At 34.3% G+C, this 17,942-nt stretch overlaps 2 protein-coding genes across 2 annotated transcripts; one reads left to right on the forward strand and one right to left on the reverse strand.

Annotated features, from left to right (window-relative positions):
• Positions 1–9,605: 9,605 nt before the first annotated feature.
• Positions 9,606–11,685, forward strand: LOC127120979 (UDP-arabinopyranose mutase 1). Its single transcript, XM_051051604.1, has 4 exons — positions 9,606–10,021; positions 10,105–10,355; positions 10,492–10,660; positions 10,968–11,685. The coding sequence occupies exons 1-4, from the start codon at positions 9,710–9,712 to the stop codon at positions 11,277–11,279; spliced, it is 1,044 nt and encodes a 347-aa protein (XP_050907561.1). The 5' UTR covers positions 9,606–9,709; the 3' UTR covers positions 11,280–11,685.
• Positions 11,686–12,995: 1,310 nt separating this feature from the next.
• Positions 12,996–17,521, reverse strand: LOC127120968 (probable tRNA (guanine(26)-N(2))-dimethyltransferase 1). The gene is made up of 11 exons (XM_051051595.1): positions 17,217–17,521; positions 15,950–16,379; positions 15,520–15,641; positions 15,176–15,315; positions 15,013–15,085; positions 14,750–14,838; positions 14,533–14,638; positions 14,151–14,363; positions 13,861–14,055; positions 13,673–13,750; positions 12,996–13,541 (listed from the first exon to the last, which is right to left on the reverse strand). Exons 1-11 carry the CDS (start codon positions 17,469–17,471, stop codon positions 13,296–13,298), a joined length of 1,947 nt encoding a protein of 648 aa, XP_050907552.1. The 5' UTR covers positions 17,472–17,521; the 3' UTR covers positions 12,996–13,295.
• Between the last annotated feature and the right edge of the window lie 421 nt (positions 17,522–17,942).

Genomic DNA, 17,942 nt, shown 5'->3' on the forward strand with positions numbered 1-17,942 from the left:
AGTAACCTCAGGTGTATCTTAAGCATCTTTGACGTGAACAAGTTTTCTTGAGGAAGATCTTGAAGAAATATCTTAAAACAAATGGGGAATTTGAGGTTTTGGTTGAGATGAAGAAGAACCACGGGGAGTGCGTTGAGTAGAAACAACAACTTGATGTTGAGCTGGTTCTTATTGCTTTGCTTGTTGAGCAGATTGTTGTGAAGGCTCCATTGTTGATGAAAAATAAAGGGTTTTAGGGGTTGTTGAACCTTTTAAGTTCAAAGACAGAAAGTGTATGTTGTGATAGTAGCGAAAGTGTGTGAAGTGTGTGAAGTGGTTTTAAATAGAAGTTTTTTCAATCATGAAATAATCTAGAATAGTGAAAAAATCTGACAAGGGGGTAAAGCGTGAAGATTTTACCTAATCCCAGTATTCATTCACCTAATGTGTTGCATCATCAGATTAGAAACAGTTCAGTTTTCTAAGACAGTTGTCTTAAACTGTTCCACTAATCGAGACTGATTGACAGCTATTTAATGTGAAACTATTGAGTATCCATAAAGCATATTTATTTAACCAATCAAGTTCTAACTAGATACATCTAAACATATCAAATCTTCTCACTTCATAAGACTCACACGTTTAGAAGAACCAACAAATCTCAGAGTCTCATTTGATCATTCTGAGAGATTAACACTCTGAGAAAAACATCTTTTTTGTTCTGGACATAAGTCCATTTTCAATTTTTTCATAATGAAAACAAATATATCTTCAGCAAGGAGTTTTATAAAGATATCAGCCCATTGATGGTTTGTATCAATAAATTTTAGATTTAAAATTCCCTTTTGAACATAGTCACGTATAAAGTGATGTTTTATCTCAATATGTGTTGCTCTAGAATGCAAAATTGGATTCTTAGATAAAGAAATAGCATAAGTATTATCACAGAGTATAGGAATGTTACTCTCATATATCTAGAAATATTCTAGTTGACTTTTCATCCAGAACATCTGAGTGTTGCATCTAGAAGCTGCAATGTATTCAGCTTCAGTAGTTGAAACTGCTATTGTTGATTACCTTTTGCTGGACCATGAGATCGGGTTATCTCCCAGAAACTGACAGCTTCCAGAAGTGTTTTTCCTCTCAATTTTTTCTCCAGCATAATCAGCATCACAATAACCGACTAATTTGTAGTCTTTAGATTTTCTATAACACAAGCCAAGGTTAATCGTACCTTTCAGATATCAGAAGATCCTCTTAACAGCTGTTAAGTTGGACTCTCTAGGATCTGATTGGATGTGAGCACATACATAAACACTAAATAAAATGTCAGGTCTAGAACCAGACAAGTATAAGAGATAACCAATCATAACTATGTATACCTTCTGTTCTACTTTAACACTTACCTAATCCTTCTCAAGGATACATGTAGATTGCAGATGAGTCTTTGACATCTTATATTTTGACATGTCAAACCTCTTCAGAAGTTCTTTGGTGTACTTGCTCTGATGAATGTATGTTCCTTATGGACTTTGATTAATCTGAATCCCGAGAAAGAACTTGATTTATCCCATCACACTCATCTCAAACTCTGCCTGTATAGACTTAGCAAATTCCTTGCATAAAATAGAATTAGCATAACCAAATATGATATCATCAACATAAATTTGAACAAAAAGGATATCATTTTTGAATGACTTACAGAATAAAGTTATATCAACCTTCCCTCTGGTGAAATCATTTTCAAAAAGAAAATTGCTTAGTCTTTCATACCATGCTCTGGGAGCTTGTTTCAGACCATACAATGATTTCTTAAGTTTGAAAACAAAATTTTGATTTTTAGGATTTTCAAAACCATGAGGTTGGTGTACATACACTTCTTCATAATGCAACCATTCATAAATGCACTCTTAACATCCATCTGATATAAGATGGTGTTATGATTACCAGCAAAGGAAATTAAGAGACGAATAGACTTTAACCTGGCAACTGGTGTAGAGGTTTATGTATACTTAATCCCCTCTTGCTAACTATAACCTTGTACAACCAGTTGAGCCTTGTTTCTTACTACGTCTCCTTGTTCATTCAGCTTGTTTCTGAAGACCCGTTTTGTTCCAATAACGTGAGTTCCTTTGGGTCTTGGCACCAAATCCCACACGTCATTTTTAGAGAACTGATTGAGTTCCTCTTGCATATTTAGAATCCATTTTTTGTCCAGAAGTGCTTCATCAATTGATGTAGGCTCTATTAAAGACACCAAACCCAAAAGAGTCTCTTCAGAGGGTTTGAATGAGGATTTGGTTCTGACAGGTTCAGATTTGTATCCCATAATCAATTCTTTATAATGTGAAGATATTTGTTTGTGCCTTCTCAGAGGATTTTGAGCTTCAACAGCTTCTGATTGAGGAACTTCAGAGTCTTTTACTTCAACTTCTTTGGCTTCTGAAGTCTTTCCTTCAGAACCTGAATAAGTGATCTTCAGATCTGCAAATTTCTCAACTAGCTATGAATTTTCAGAGTCAAGCTTGTCGTCGAATTTGACATGTATTATTTCTTCAACAATTTGTGTCCCAGTGTTGTATACTCTATAGCCTTTTGATTGTCCAAAGTATCCTAACATGATGCACTTATGTGCCTTAGAATCAAACTTACTCAGATTCTACTTAGTGTTTAACATAAAACAAGAACATCCAAAGGATGAAAGTATGAAATGTTGGGCTTCATATTCTTCCATAATTCATAAGGAGTCTTACCTAGAATAGTTCTTATAGAGATCATGTTCTAAATATAACATGTTGTGTTGCTTGCCTCTGCCCAAAAGTGCTTAGTCACATTAGTCTTATTGATCATGGTTCTGGCCATTTCTTGCAGAGTCTTATTCTTCCTCTCTACAACTCCATTTTTTATGGATTTCTAGGGCAGGAGAATTCATGAAAAATGACATTAGCATCAAAGAGTTTTTCAAAATATTTGTTTTCAAATTCTCCACCATGATCACTTCTGGATTTTACAATCCTGAGATCCTTCTCATTTTGCATTTGAGATCAGAAGGTAGAAAACACATAATGTTACTCATCCTTGTGTCTGAGAAATTTTACCCATGTCCATCTATTATAGTCATCAACAATGTCTGGTTCATACTTCTTACCATTAAAAGAGACAGTTTTCACTAGTCCAAACAAGTCAATATGAAGAAGCTCCAATGTTCAGGAGGTTGAGACAACATTTTTAGCCTTGAAAGAAATTTTAGAAAAATTGACTTTCTGACATGCTTCATAAAGAGCATCTAAAGAAAACTTCAGATTTGGCAAGCCTCTAACTAAATTAAGCTTGTTTAGCTGAGAAATCCTCCTCATGCCAACATGGCCCAATCGTCTATGCCACGTCCATTGCTCTTCATTCACAGACATAAGACATTTTACATTTTGATTCTTAAATCAGAAAGTCTTATCTTATAAATGTTGTTTTTCCTTTTTCCATTATAAAGAACTGAGCCATCCTTTTGACTGGCAACTTTACAGGATTTTTGATTAAAAATAATATCATAACCATTGTCATTTAATTGACTTATGGACAACAAATTATGCATTAATCCTTCAATTAAAAGAACATTAGTAATGGAAGGGAGTGTATCGTTACCTACTGTTCCAGAGCCAATGATCTTCACTTTCTGATCACCTTTTAAATCGACAACACCTTCATGCTTAAGTTCCAGGCTTTGGAACATATGCATGCTTCCCATCATGTGTCGTGAGCATCCAAAGTCCAGGTACCATGACTGGTGTCTCAACTCCACTGCTAAGGATATTTGCAACATATACTATCATATCCTTAGGTACCCACATCTTTATGGGTCCTTTAGGGTTAGTCTTCCCAAATTTCTTAACAAACTTGAGATTTTGTGCAGGATATCTATACATGTATACATAATTGAAATTGGAATGAGGTTTCACTTTAGCCTTAGGTTTAGAAGAAATTCTACTTTTAGGCATAACTCTATTTTTTTTCCGGAAGCAACAAAATGGGACTGAATAGTATTGGACTTATCATCTTTTTCGGAATCTCATTTGTCATTAGAATCATAGCCAATACCCCTTGTTTCGTTTCTGCTAACTCCATAATCATGGAAGCCATTAAGCTTCTATTCAGGCTTCTAGCAAGAAATTTCTAGAAAGGTTTATCATATTTTTATGATATCACCAGAACCTGTAGAGGCTTTTGAGAGTATTTTCTTTTCAAGTTTAAGACTCTTGCTTTGAGGCATATAGTTGTTGTTTTTCAAAATGATATTTTCTTCACTCAAACTTGAAAAGTCTTTCAGAAGCTTATAGTATGCTTCTGATTAAGATACATAAATCTTCTTCATATTCTTGTATTTTTTCAGATGATTTTGATACTTTTCCTGAACTTCTGATCAACTATATTCAAGCTCAGAACGAGAAAGTTTAGAAAATACCTCTTCAGAATCTGACTCATATTATGATTTTAATTAAATTGTTTCTACAGGAGCTTCTGTGCAAGCCATCAGTGCCACGTTAGCTTTCTCTTCCTCATAATCATCTTCTGAAGACTCTGAATCATCCCATGTCTCCATCATAACTTTCTTCTTTCCTATTAAGTTCTTTATGTGTATGTCTTTCTTTAATTTGGGCCATTCATTCTTGAAGTGTCTAGGCTCCTTGCACTCAAAGCACATGATTTCTTTGCTAGCTTCAGCCTTTTTGGATCCAGAAGTGGACTCAGAACGACCACATGTCCTTCTTTGTCCTCTAAATTTGCTTTTCCTTTTCTTCCAAAGTTGATTAACGCGTCTTGACAGAAGAGATAATTCATCTTCTTCTTTTGATTCCTCTTCATACTCTTCATCGGTTTCTTCTTGAAGAGATTTTGTCTTCTCAGATCTTCCTAAAGACTTTAGAACAACATATTTTCTCTTTCTCTTGGGCTCATCTTCCTCTAGCTCAATCTCATAACTTCTTAAAGAACTAACTAGTTCTTCAAGAGAAGTGTTTTTCAGATCCTTTGATAACTTCATAGCAGTTACCATAGGTCTCTAACTCTTAGGTAGACTTCTGATGATCTTTTTAACATGATCGGTAGTAAAATACCCTTTGTCCAAAATTTTAAGTCCTGCAACAAGAGTTTGAAACCTTGAGAACATGCTCTTAACAGTTTCCTAGTCCTCCATCTTGAATGCTTCATATTTTTTAATCAAGGCAAGAGCCTTGGTTTCTTTGACTTGTACATTCCCTTCATGTGTCATCCTCAGAGAATCAAATATAGATTTAGTAGTATCTATGTTGGTGATTTTCTCATACTCAGTGTATGAAATAGAATTTAGAAAGTTGGTTCTTTCTTTGTGATGATTCTTATAATCCTTCTTTTATTGATCTGGCATCACTCTTCTTTCCACTTTATTGCCACTTGCATCTATTGGGTGTACGTAGCCATCAACTACCATGTCCCATAAATCAACATCATGACCTAGAAATAATCTCTCTATTTTATCCTTCTAATAGTCAAATCTATCTCCATCAAAAACATGAGGTTTAACATTGTAATGATCTCTATCATTTGTTTGAGTAGTTGGTGGTGGAAAGGCAACCATCGTGTTTCACGCTGGATCTTTATCTGACACTGCTAAGTGTTTGATAATCTTATCAAGACCAGAACCAAGCTCTAATACCAATTGAAGATGACAAGAAACACAAGAAATGAGGTTTTGAATTGGGTTTCTAAAAACAAAAGCTTTTTCAAAACCAACTCAATCAAGCAATAACACGAACAAGAAAAATAAAAAAGTTATTTTTATATTGGTTTGTTGTTAACGAAGTTACCTCCAGTCCACCCTACCAAGGTGATTTTTCCTTCTCAACAAGGACTTAATCTGTTATAACTGAAACTGGTTACAGACACCACAAAGACAAGTCGTCTTTTTCTTCTTGAGTCTATTTGACTAAAACCTAGTCACTCAAGGAAACCACTCAAACAACTTTGAGATTTACAAGTGTGTGTTTACAAGGAATGCTTCTAAGAAAGTAGATTAACACAAGTTTAATATAATGAATATCTCGCACGATAACGAGCAACAACTCTATGTGTGTTTACGAAGACTATACACATAAAATATATACTTCACCATATAGTGTGTGTATGAGCATAAGCGAATAAGCATGAACAACTTCTTCCAATATTCCAATTCTCTTTTATATAAGAAGTTAAAAGATTTGTTGGAGGGTAGAATTGGAATATCAAATTCCAGTTATCTTTTTGTATAAAGGTTTGCATATAGGAGACAAAATGATACAATAGTATTGTCTTTAACCCACAAAATCAGTGTAGTTAAGGGAAGGGTGATCTTGTACTGTGTACTATTTTTCTGACGCAAAACACTGTGATCTTATCTTCTAATCTTCAGAGGCTTCTCATGAAATGATGTTGAAGCATGATTAGAAGGATCAAGAAACTAGTTTACAGAATCTTTAGAACCTCAATCTTCAGAGTCTTGACACAGTTCCTCAGAACCCGGTCTTCAGAGTCTTCATATCTTGTTGTTCCAAATATTCAGAACTTGAGCGCAGAATCTTGAAGGTTGACAATCCTTCAAAGGATCTTCAAACAGAGTCACGGTCAGAAGCTTTAGCATAAACGTTCATGAGAACCATTGTCTAAGATCTTTCTAGAGGTCAACAACATCTTGTAAGCACTTGAATTTCTTTAGATTTAGAGTGTGTTGATTCTAGAATCTGATGACGTCACACGTCAATGCTTCAGAGTCAAAACCTGATAGCAAAATCTACACACTAGATAAAAACTATTAGTGTACAAAATTGTTCTCTAATAAATAATGCATTGTTATCATCAAAACTAAAGGTCAGATGCATAACAAATATAACTATTACATTATTCTGTCAAATGTCTTTAATGAACGAGTTTGTAGTTGTGTTTTTTTTTAGATTTACAAGTTTATCACTTTAGCAATGAACAAATTATCCAAAATGAACTTGACCATTAGGAAAGAAACTTACAACTTGAAGACAAAGGATGAAAAAAGAATCAAAGGACTTATACTCAACCTTCATATACCTCAACAAGTAAGGATTGGGCCAAATAAATTCTATTGTTCATTATTCTTTCTTATTGAGTGTATCCATGCATTATTATTTTATCTAGTTTGAACTATTTCCGATTAAATTTGTGTGTATTGATTAACACACACTGAGGCAGTTGTTTGTTTATAACTTTGAGCCTTTTAAAACCACCTTGTAGTAATAGGTATATCATTTGCTAACCACTTTGAGCTTAGTCTTTCTTTCGGTGACTTAGCCTTAACTTTTAGCCGTATGACTTGAAAAAAATGTCCTCAAGAAGTAATAAAAGGGGTATGATGATAGAAGGAGAACTAGGTATCTAACTCCAAGGGTTTAAACCTACTTTCTCGAAAATATCCAACCCGGACATAAGCCAAAATACAACCTTAAAAAGTCCTCAAATGTGTGTGTTTTGATTTCTTTGATGAATTATATTAAAACATAATTAAGTTAATTATAAACAATTTTGCATGTTGATTGAGAGATGACATGTATCATTTAGTGAGTCAAAGTGAGATGAGAGACAGGTTTAGTGCTCGTCAAAGTTCGAGGACGTTTTTCGAATTTTTTGGATTGAAGTTGGAAGCTAGAACGATGGTCAGGTAAAGAAAAAAAATTATTTGGTGATGTTCAATTGATATTTTGCAACTTGTTTTCTATTGAAATGTGCAGTTGCAGGCGAGCTACTTGGGGACAAGCAATAGTTCAAGTTTGGCGTTGTGATGATAGCCCGTCATTGTATGAATTTGGCCGAAGAAACGGATCAAAGCAAGTCGAATATGAGCAAAAATGAAGAAGAAAGATCAAAGAATAAGGGAAAATAGCTAAGTGTGAAGAAATTGGACTTAGTGAAAATTCAAGGAAAAGGGGAGCAAAAACGTGCAGCCACTAAAATAATCGCGCGCGAGATAAGGACATAAAGGTTGCATCGCAATGCATGTCATCACGCACGTAATGGATCCTTTTTCTTGGCTTTTCTGACGCATTCTGATCCATTCTGAAGGCTATACAAGGGGATTTTCTGCACTTTCTCAAGGTTATGAATTTTGGCATAGAGAGTATGATTTTGCAGCACCATAAGTGATTTTTGAGAGCATTTGGAGTCATTGGAGGCTAATACTTCAAGGGATCTTATAAGATATTCTCTTCGATTATTTTTAGTATTGTATTTTGAATTATGAGTAGCTAAACTCTTCTAGGTTAGGTTGTGTTATGGTGAACTTATTTCAATATTGTTGGGAAATATGTTGATTTGACTTTACATAAATGCCTTAATCTATAATTATATTCAATTTTTTCTCATTCATAATCCTTTTTATGTGAGATACTCTTTTAATCTAATTTTTTGCACATAGAAATATTGACCATTAGCCTATGTGTTGGACCTAGGACAATTGTCATGCTTACGCTGCTTAATTGGGAATAGCAAACCCTGAGTAGTGGCTAGTGAATTAACGCTATGTTGCATCGCCTAATCCTGCTTACACTAATGGACTAGGGATAGGAAGCTCTGAGTAATGATTAGTGAGTTATATCGCAAGGGATTGGTTATAGCAGTTTTGCTAATCCGTCGTGGGATTATAATGATTAGATTATTTATGTAAGGCATCAAACATCAATAATAAAGAAATAGGGGATTCGAGACACAACCTGACCACTTTCATAATTATGTCTTAACTCTTTGTTATTTTCGCTTTGAAATTTGAAATTTGAAACTTGCATCTCTTCAAATACAATATGAGCATATTCTCTTGGATGTGATTCATATATTTGATAGGAAATTACATATTAAAGACTACGAAGTTATTGAAGAAGATATTGAGATACAACTAAACTTAAATGAGGAATGTGGAGATATAAAGAAATATTTTAACGCCTCATAGAGTGATGAAGAAAAATGTGCAAGACTAACATACTTTTGTACAACTTCTATCTGTCGGTCACTCGTAAAGTTTAATTTTGTACAACTTCTATATGTCGGTCACTCGTAAAGTTTAAGTCCAAAAAAGGGAGGCAAGAAGAGTAAAAGAAGGGGCAAAAATATGATTTCTATCTATTTGTCCCTCGTAAAATTTATAATCTTTCGTATCGAGAGAATTGGATATGTTGTGTGACCGTTGATTACTTTCTTATTTTCTTTTCATTTATGAAGGGAGGAAATTCAGTGATCCATTGACCAAATTTATTTATGAATAATGATCATGATATTTTACTTAAAGGTAGGTCATCATTTGCTAATTCCATACGTTTAATTTCCTAGTTCCTCTGCATGAAAAGACTCAAAGTTTGAATCTATAAGTAACATTGCATGTGGTTTTACTAAGGACAGCAATGATCAATTTAATTTTAGAAAATTTAGTGTAACTATAACTGAAAATCAGTGTCTCTCTTCCATCCACAAAAGTGACCAAATCTCACGGCAACACCACACAACCTTTGAAAAAGTCAAAACTTACCTTAAACATTCCGAAACCTTAAACTAATCCCACACTTATGCCGATAACTCAGCCATTTCACATGTTACGTCACTATCCACACCCCCTTATATTCCTACACACTCTCCTTCTCTTTCCTTTAAAACACAAACTCTCACTCTCTCTTTCTCTCAACAATCTCACTCTCTCTTCATTGCATCAACCATGACTGCAGCTTCACCTCCATTGAAAGATGAACTTGACATTGTCATCCCTACTATAAGAAACCTAGATTTCTTAGAAATGTGGAGGCCATTCTTCGAACCTTATCATTTGATCATTGTTCAAGATGGTGACCCTACAAAAACCATCCAAGTTCCATCCGGTTTTGATTATGAACTTTACAACAGGAACGATATTAACAAGATTCTTGGTCCTAGAGCTTCTTGTATCTCATTCAAAGACTCTGCATGTCGTTGCTTCGGTTACATGGTTTCGAAGAAGAAATACATCTTCACCATTGATGATGATTGTTTTGTAAGATTCTTTCAATTTTTTTCATCTTCTTTTTGAAGAGTTTCTTTTTTATATGTTTGTCATTTTGTCTTTGTGTGTGTTAGGTTGCTAATGATCCATCTGGAACTCAAATCAATGCGCTTCAGCAGCATATTAAGAATCTTCTGTGTCCTTCAACACCTTTGTTTTTCAATACTCTCTATGATCCTTTTAGAGAAGGTGCTGATTTTGTTCGCGGATACCCTTTTAGTCTTCGCGAAGGTGTTCCAACAGCTATCTCTCATGGACTTTGGCTCAACATTCCTGATTATGATGCTCCTACACAGCTTGTCAAGCCTCGTGAGAGGAACACTAGGTATGTATAATGTACTATCTCTGCGTTCACGCAGTCAGCACATCAGTGATCATTGAATCGAATCGAGATCTCGGATTGTATAGATATTTTTGGTTTTAATATTTGATTTTGAATATGTTTGTGTTGATCTGATAAGGTATGTGGATACTGTTTTGACAATACCAAAAGGAACATTGTTTCCAATGTGTGGAATGAATTTGGCATTTGATCGGGATCTGATTGGACCAGCCATGTATTTTGGTCTCATGGGAGATGGTCAGCCTATTGGACGATATGATGATATGTGGGCTGGCTGGTGCTGCAAGGTTCTTCTCTTTTCTTTCTTTTTCAATTCCACATCTTGTTATCCTTGAGGCTTGTGATTCATAATAGTTAGAAACTATGAAGCACAGCCTCAGACACCTGACACGACACTATACATCCATCCATCAATATTAATTTGATTACAAGTGTTGGTGTCCAAGGATACTTACGCGCATTTTTTCAGAGGTCCGTTTCAACTCTGTGGGATAGAGTGTCTTGCATGACCACGAAGACGGCTATGCTAGTTTGTTTATATGAATTTCGTGCCACTAACAATTAAGAGTCATTTTTTATTTATGATTTGGTCAGGTGATTTGTGATCATTTGGGGCTAGGAATCAAGACTGGACTCCCCTACATCTACCATAGCAAAGCAAGCAATCCATTTGTGAACCTAAGGAAAGAGTACAAAGGGATATTCTGGCAGGAAGATATCATTCCATTTTTCCAAAATCTTGTTCTTTCAAAAGAATGCACAACTGTTCAAAAGTGTTACATTGAAATGTCAAAGGAAGTCAAAGAAAAACTTGGAAAGATTGATCCTTATTTTGACAAATTGGCAGATGCTATGGTCACTTGGATTGAAGCTTGGGATGAACTTAACCCTGCCAAAGCATCTTAGGCCAATCACAAAGCATAAAAAAATCTTAAGCTACTAGAAAATGCTGAAATAACGACGAAAGAAAATAAATCGGTCGCTAAATCTGGCGTCTCTAATGCTTGCCTTTTTCCGTCTCTATTTCAACTTTTCAGATAGTTCGTGAAGTGCAAACATAGTCGTTGATCTTGAATTTAGGCTATTTATATTGTGTGATTTCCTAAAATGCTTTGTTATTTATATTATTGTGACTAGAATTTGCAGCATTGTTAGCTGTAATTCTAAATTTTAAGACCATGGTTTTAGGTTAGAAGAAATAAGGTACAATGATCTAGGTCATTGTCACTTGTGATTTTTGTTTTATGAGTTCTATGATCTTTGTTCGTGTGACCTTATATCATTTTGGAAGGAATGTGTTTTTATGTGAAAACATGTCTTATTCGAAAAATGTTAATGTATGGTTCATTTAGTCTTCATTAAACTTTCTTTTTAGTATAAATTATTAACGTAACGAACTGATTAAATATTCAAACTTTATCGACATTCAACCCTAGAACGGACTAATCAAACGTTATCACGTCTTTGTTCTAAGTTTCTTTTTGAAAATTCGACATTCAACCCTAGAACGGACTAACTTGTCAAATTACATTACTTTGTTTTTCTAAGTTTCTTTTTAAAAACTCGACATTTGACTCTACAAGCGACTAATTCTAAGAGCAATTATACTATCTACTAGCCAGGGACCAGAGCAAAGATCTATGTAGACTTATAATAGTTGCAGTATGAAATATCAATGTCATTATAAGATTTGAAACTTGTGGCATTGATTTTTTTTAATAATGGTACAGCTGCATGCATCATAAAGATCTAGCTAGATGTGATTTTGGTTCAATTGGGTGGACACCATTTTTGTTCTTATCCTTTCAACTTAGTAACTGGTTCTGTCATGTACTAAACTCTCTGAATGTGTTGCAGTGGTAATTACTGTTCCATTTGGATTTGTGTCACATACTATGTGGTTGCTGCATTATTGGTAATTACCAGTTCTGTTCTTGTACCCTTTGTCTGTGTTCTTGGAAGGAGTTATTTTATTTTTACCCCTTCACCGACACTACTACTGATTCTCTTAGGGGACACAAAAGTACTACTGGTGCTATCTCATTAATAGCTTATCAAAATAAGTCATGAACTAGGGAAAAAAATTTACAAGTTTTTTGAGAATAAATATATTACTAAAAGCAAGTTATCTTACCTTGGTTTAACTTTAGAAGAAGAAAAAACAGTTCTAAAATTCTAAACATTTATAATTGATTTTTGAAGGATTTTAAAATGTTTGATTTTTTTAAAGTATAATTTCTATAATTGATTCTTCTTGAATTTAAACTGATTTTTACATTTCAATTAAATTTTATTTGCTTATAACAAGAATCAATTTTATAAAATTAATTCATTCAAAATCAATTATTTTCACTATAGAACCAAACATACAAAAAAAGACTTGTTTTAAAAATCAAGTATGGATATTAATAAAAGTAAGTTATCTAAGCACTTATTCAATAAATGTTTATATCATATCATCATAAGGTATTAGTACTAAGACACAAAAAATTGAAATCCTATGCTTAAACTTTGAACAGATATTCAAAACAACATTACAAAACAGTAATAAGAAATTGTCAAATTTTGAACAGTCTTCAAGAACCTGCAATGCTCAATTTTGTTGGCCATAAAAATGTGTCATTATATGAAACACCAAATCAAAATTAAATCAAAAAACAATGATTATTCAACACAGTACAATTTCCAAATAACAAAAAAAAATCAGACTTAAGTAACAAATTTGATGCTAAGTGCCTTAATCTCTTGCCACAACATTTAAGTTAATTCTTCATTGAGCAAAAAGGCACATAATCTAGAAAAATATCTTAGCTCAGCTCACTTTGATGTGCAAAATTTGGTGAAAACAAATAGGCTTTCTTTAGTAACCAAAAAAATGTGGAATTTCATGAAAATTTGATTTCAAGAGCCTTTTTTTATGAGCTAAGATGTTGCATTATTATCTTCTTCAGTCTTTGGCTTCTTACTTTTAGGTTCTTCTTCTTCATTATCTTCTTCATGGTTGAGAGCATTCAGGGCTGCTTCACCTATGAGAGAGACATGCTTGCTAGTGATTGTTCGTCCCGCCCTTAGTTTTGGACCCCAATGTCTTTCGGGATTCGGAAGAAACCTAGAAACTTTCTTCGCTTGCGCCTTGCTTAGAGACGCTACAGCTCGAGCGAAATTGGCCTGAAAAAGAGAACACAGACAAGAAAAAAGAAAACTTTAAACCGATTTTAGGAGACATTTGGTTAAAGGACTTAAAATAAAGCACTTATTCAATAAGCACTTATAATACAAAAGTTCTATACTCAATATACCTGCAGAACAGGTTCCTTTGCGAGTATGATACTTCCAGGTTGATCTGCCGGCTGACCTTTCACAGGATGATTTTTAACCTACAATGAAAGGGGCGGAGCGTTATTTTATTTAGGAACCGACACCGACAGTGACCGAACACAAACGAACGAGCATTAAACATGAGAAAGAGAGCGCTTAAATCCCTTACCCAGCAGCGCATAATGTCCCAAATAACATCCATCGGTGCATCTGATTTGAGCCCTATTGCACAAACATGAGATCTAGAGATACGATATCCAGCATTGATCACAGCGGAACGGAAAATAACTGCCGATGGAGATGTGCATTTAAGGGTTGCACAAAGGTTGTGCAGACTCAAAAATAGAGGAACGTCTGGCAATTCCTGCAAAAAACGAAATACGTTGAAAATATTAGAAGATTTGATTCCCAACGAGTCGTAACACATGAAGAAATGTGATAGGTACGAAACGTGCTTACCTCTGATATTGTATTCAATATGGCAGATATGTGCTCGTAAGCAGGATAGCTGGATTTCATACGATACACGTCTGCTATAATAGAAGCTACCCATTCTTGGTCATGTATAGGAGCAGACCATATAGGACCACCCATAATGAACTTTTTCCCACAATCAGTGCAATCTTGAGGAACAACAGGACCGAAGCCTGGCAAATATCTGACGCTAGCATTCTGAAAGAGCGAAAGAAAAGAAGTTCAAATGAAAACAACGTCGCAACTACAGAAATCACTAATATTATAGTCAATCAAAATAAAACAACACTTGAAGCATGCGCGCTTATCTTGAATAGGTCATAAGTCGAATATGGTGCCTATTAAGAGACTAGAACATGATAGATACCTTGGTGGAGGCCCTTCCGAGAGGTTGAAGGTGGAAAGAATCACAACCAGTGCACTGATAAACATATGAAAGCTTTAGCGGAGTGTTTTTCATAGCACTTGCAGAACTGCAACCATGTAAATTTCATCTTTCAGTTAGAAACAAAATCATACAATTAGGACATATTATGGAACTACCATTTGATAAAAGACATGACTGCAAAACTAAGAGGACTTACGTGTATATGCGAACAAAAACACGAAGATAGAAGTCTTTTTGAACAGATAGCACAGGAACAATATACCGCTTGTATCGATTAGCGTGACTCTGCATTATATTAATTATTAACAACAAATAATATAATAAAAAATTTAAGATATTCAATAGATCTGAATTTTTAGACAATATCCAGCTACATGCCTACATCTAAATTTCTATTAATTGAAATTTGAAATTAAGTAACGATATCCAATTTCATTTTAAAGAGCTTCAGATATATACCTCAATGGAAGCAAGAACGATCCTCAGGGCCATTTCATGGCAATATTTTCCTTTCGTCGGGTACGATCCATATCTAGCATAAAAATCAGTTGTTATAAAGACAATTCACCAAATAAACAATTGTGCAACGGAAGTTCATAGAGAATAAGAGTAATAACATTACTTTGAATAGCAAACCTCCCCGTTTCCTCCACATAGTACAGCCATATCTGTTGCAGTACACATCAGTATACCTCCATCAGCAACAGCTTGAACTGCCGAATCGAGAAACACAGAAGGTGAACCGTATGGATCAAGATCAACCTGGAAGACAGAAAAGGTAAAACCAAAGACCGTGAAAATGTGTTTTTATTATATTAAAATCATTTTTGTTAAAGATCAGCTTAGAGGCGCTATGACACTATTCATAGTGTAATCTTAACGATAGGCTATTTTCGGCTATCCGGGATTGACAACACTGATGAAAAGGTGAATAAAAGTGCTTATTAGTAGCAAGCATCGACTTACCACGTCGAATTCTTTAGGGTTTGCTAGCATATAGACGCGAGCGTCAGCAAGATGAGACTCCACTTTTGAAATTGCAACCGAGCCATTGAATTGAATGTTCCTTCTGCAAGCTTCAACAGATGCTGCAAGAAAGCAAAATTCAAGAATAAGTAAGAATGCAGATGCATAAGCTTAATAGTCAAAGAAGCACTTATCTCAAACAAAAGTAGCTATTGTAAATATCCAAATAGCATACCAACCACTGAGGTGCCAGTTTATATAAAATAAAGTGATTTTGACATTTAATAGTTTACTATTTTGTGATTGTTTAACATAATGAAAATCTCTTTAGCAGTTTTAATCAAAAAAGTGATTTTCACAAGAAGCTACAAAAAACAGATTCCATGGAAATAATTTAAAGACAATGCAAACTTAAAAACACTTAAAGCACCTGGATCATTGTCCAAAGCAACAACTTGACCAATCCCTTCTATTTCACGAGCATATCTGAGAGCCCTTAACCCAGAAGCAGACAAGGCCTCAAGAACCCTCGGTGGCTTCAGCTCCTTTGGTCCTTTTACTTCCGAACGATCAATTTGCTCTTCATCAGCATCACATTCTTCATCCACCTTGCCTGAACCTTCCATTGTAGTGCATGATTCTTCAGGAGAAGCCTCTTCCACTGCTTCAGATTTTCCATTTGATTTATGATCCTCTGGTGTTGCTTTGTTATCTACTTCCTCAACAGCCGATTCAGAAGAACCATTTTCAGATGCTTTCTTTGCCCCTTTTGCTCTCTTCAACAAATTTGCTTCATGCTCTTGCTTCCTTTTCGATATAAATGTCCTCAAAACAGCAATGGATAAATCCCTATTATTAACCTGATCATGACAAAATCAAAATGAATAAAGGGTCAATATACACAAAACAAAAGTGGAATTTTTTTTCACACCAAAAAACTTATAATAAACAGAAGATGTACATATATAAACACGACAAAAATAAGTGCATGCATTGAAAGTGCTTTTGGGAAAAGCTATACTTTCAGGGTGTGTTTGGTTCTCCAGTGAAAAAAATTAATTATGAATGAATTGATTTTGTAAAATTGATTCTTACTAAAAGTGAATTGAAGGTAAATTGATTTATATTTGGAGAAATTCTTGCAAAAATAAGTTGAACAACAAATTTCAGTGTAAAATCACGTTTAGACTCAAAAGCTTCAAATCCTAGCTTCAAGTGGGATCAATTTTGGAAACGAAAATCAATTCTACTCAAGAAGAACCAAACATGTTAAAATCAATTCTACACATCCATAATCAATTCTAAGTGCTCCAACAGTGAAACTAAACATACACTTAAGCTTCAAAAAATTCACGGCGTTGGTATGATCTAATAAAATCCACATTGATTCCAAACATATCCTATGTGAATAATGATTGTAACTGATAAAACCTAACCAGAAAACTCCTCAACAATTTAATTGACAAATCACAAATCATCAATAAAAACCCATCTCAATAAATTCATAAAAACCCCAAAATCAGCATCACCACATTACTCAAGTTTCAATTTTGTTCACCACCCATCACTTTTTTCACCATGAACCAAACATTTAATTCAAAAACACAAAAAAAAATCAACTAGGGTTTTTCATCAAAACCACAATTTCAAAGCAAAACATCATAAACGGTGATTAAAAAAGCAAACTTTTTCGTTACCTGAGCTTTGTTAAAAAAGACTGTATTTTTCTTATGCATAAGAATCTCAGCTTCTCCTTCCTTAATAATTTTGAAATCTTCAGGATTGAAAGCCATTGTTTGTTCCTCTTTCTTCTCCTTTTCTTCTTCTGGTTCTCCGGCGAAGGAAGAAGACGGAGAGTTGAACACAGAAAAGGGGTTCGATGCAATTCGAGTAGATGCACGAACAAGCTTCAGTTGAAGTTTGAGAGTACGAGATTCTGTAACCAACAACATAGGAAACCGTTTTTATACATAGCTTTTAATTTAAATATGTAAATTCAAAACCCTACTATCAAAAATAAAAATCTATTTTCTCAACACTTTTTCTTTAACAATAAACCCTAATTGTGTGTTCTTTTTACTTATCCACCAATCAAACTATAGATTATAGGATATTTTTTTCTATATCCGCCAATCATAAAGTTAATGATTAAAATAAATAACTATGGTAGTTTAACTATTGTCAAGGTTATCTTTGAGTTCAATAATTTTTTTAAGTTTGTTAATGATTAAAAGCTTTTATAATTTAAATTTAAATTTAACCAATTATTTTTCTCATATATGTTGAATTATAATTTCTTATGTAGAATCACTTTGTTCGACAAAACAAGGATGTGTCGAACCACCTAGTATGTTGAGTTGTGTTAGTGTGTCGAAGTGTCGAAACATGTTGTTTTACACAGGATTTCGACTTATGTTTATTTT

Source organism: Lathyrus oleraceus, chromosome 1 (assembly GCF_024323335.1).
Source record: "Lathyrus oleraceus cultivar Zhongwan6 chromosome 1, CAAS_Psat_ZW6_1.0, whole genome shotgun sequence".
Taxonomy (NCBI): Eukaryota; Viridiplantae; Streptophyta; class Magnoliopsida; order Fabales; family Fabaceae; genus Lathyrus; species Lathyrus oleraceus.

Bases quoted from the DNA above. Each gene is read 5' to 3' on its own strand.
- LOC127120979 (XM_051051604.1), top strand. From the start codon at position 9,710: ATGACTGCAGCTTCACCTCCATTGAAAGATGAACTTGACATTGTCATC. The intron at 10,022-10,104 runs GTAAGATTCTTT...TGTGTGTGTTAG, and splicing joins CCATTGATGATGATTGTTTT to GTTGCTAATGATCCATCTGG. The intron at 10,356-10,491 runs GTATGTATAATG...TGATCTGATAAG, and splicing joins CCTCGTGAGAGGAACACTAG to GTATGTGGATACTGTTTTGA.
- LOC127120968 (XM_051051595.1), bottom strand. From the start codon at position 17,471: ATGTTGTTGGTTACAGAATCTCGTACTCTCAAACTTCAACTGAAGCTT. The intron at 15,642-15,949 runs GTGCTTTAAGTG...GCTTTCTTGCAG, and splicing joins TGCTTTGGACAATGATCCAG to CATCTGTTGAAGCTTGCAGA. The intron at 13,751-13,860 runs GTAAGGGATTTA...CTTTCATTGTAG, and splicing joins GGGACATTATGCGCTGCTGG to GTTAAAAATCATCCTGTGAA.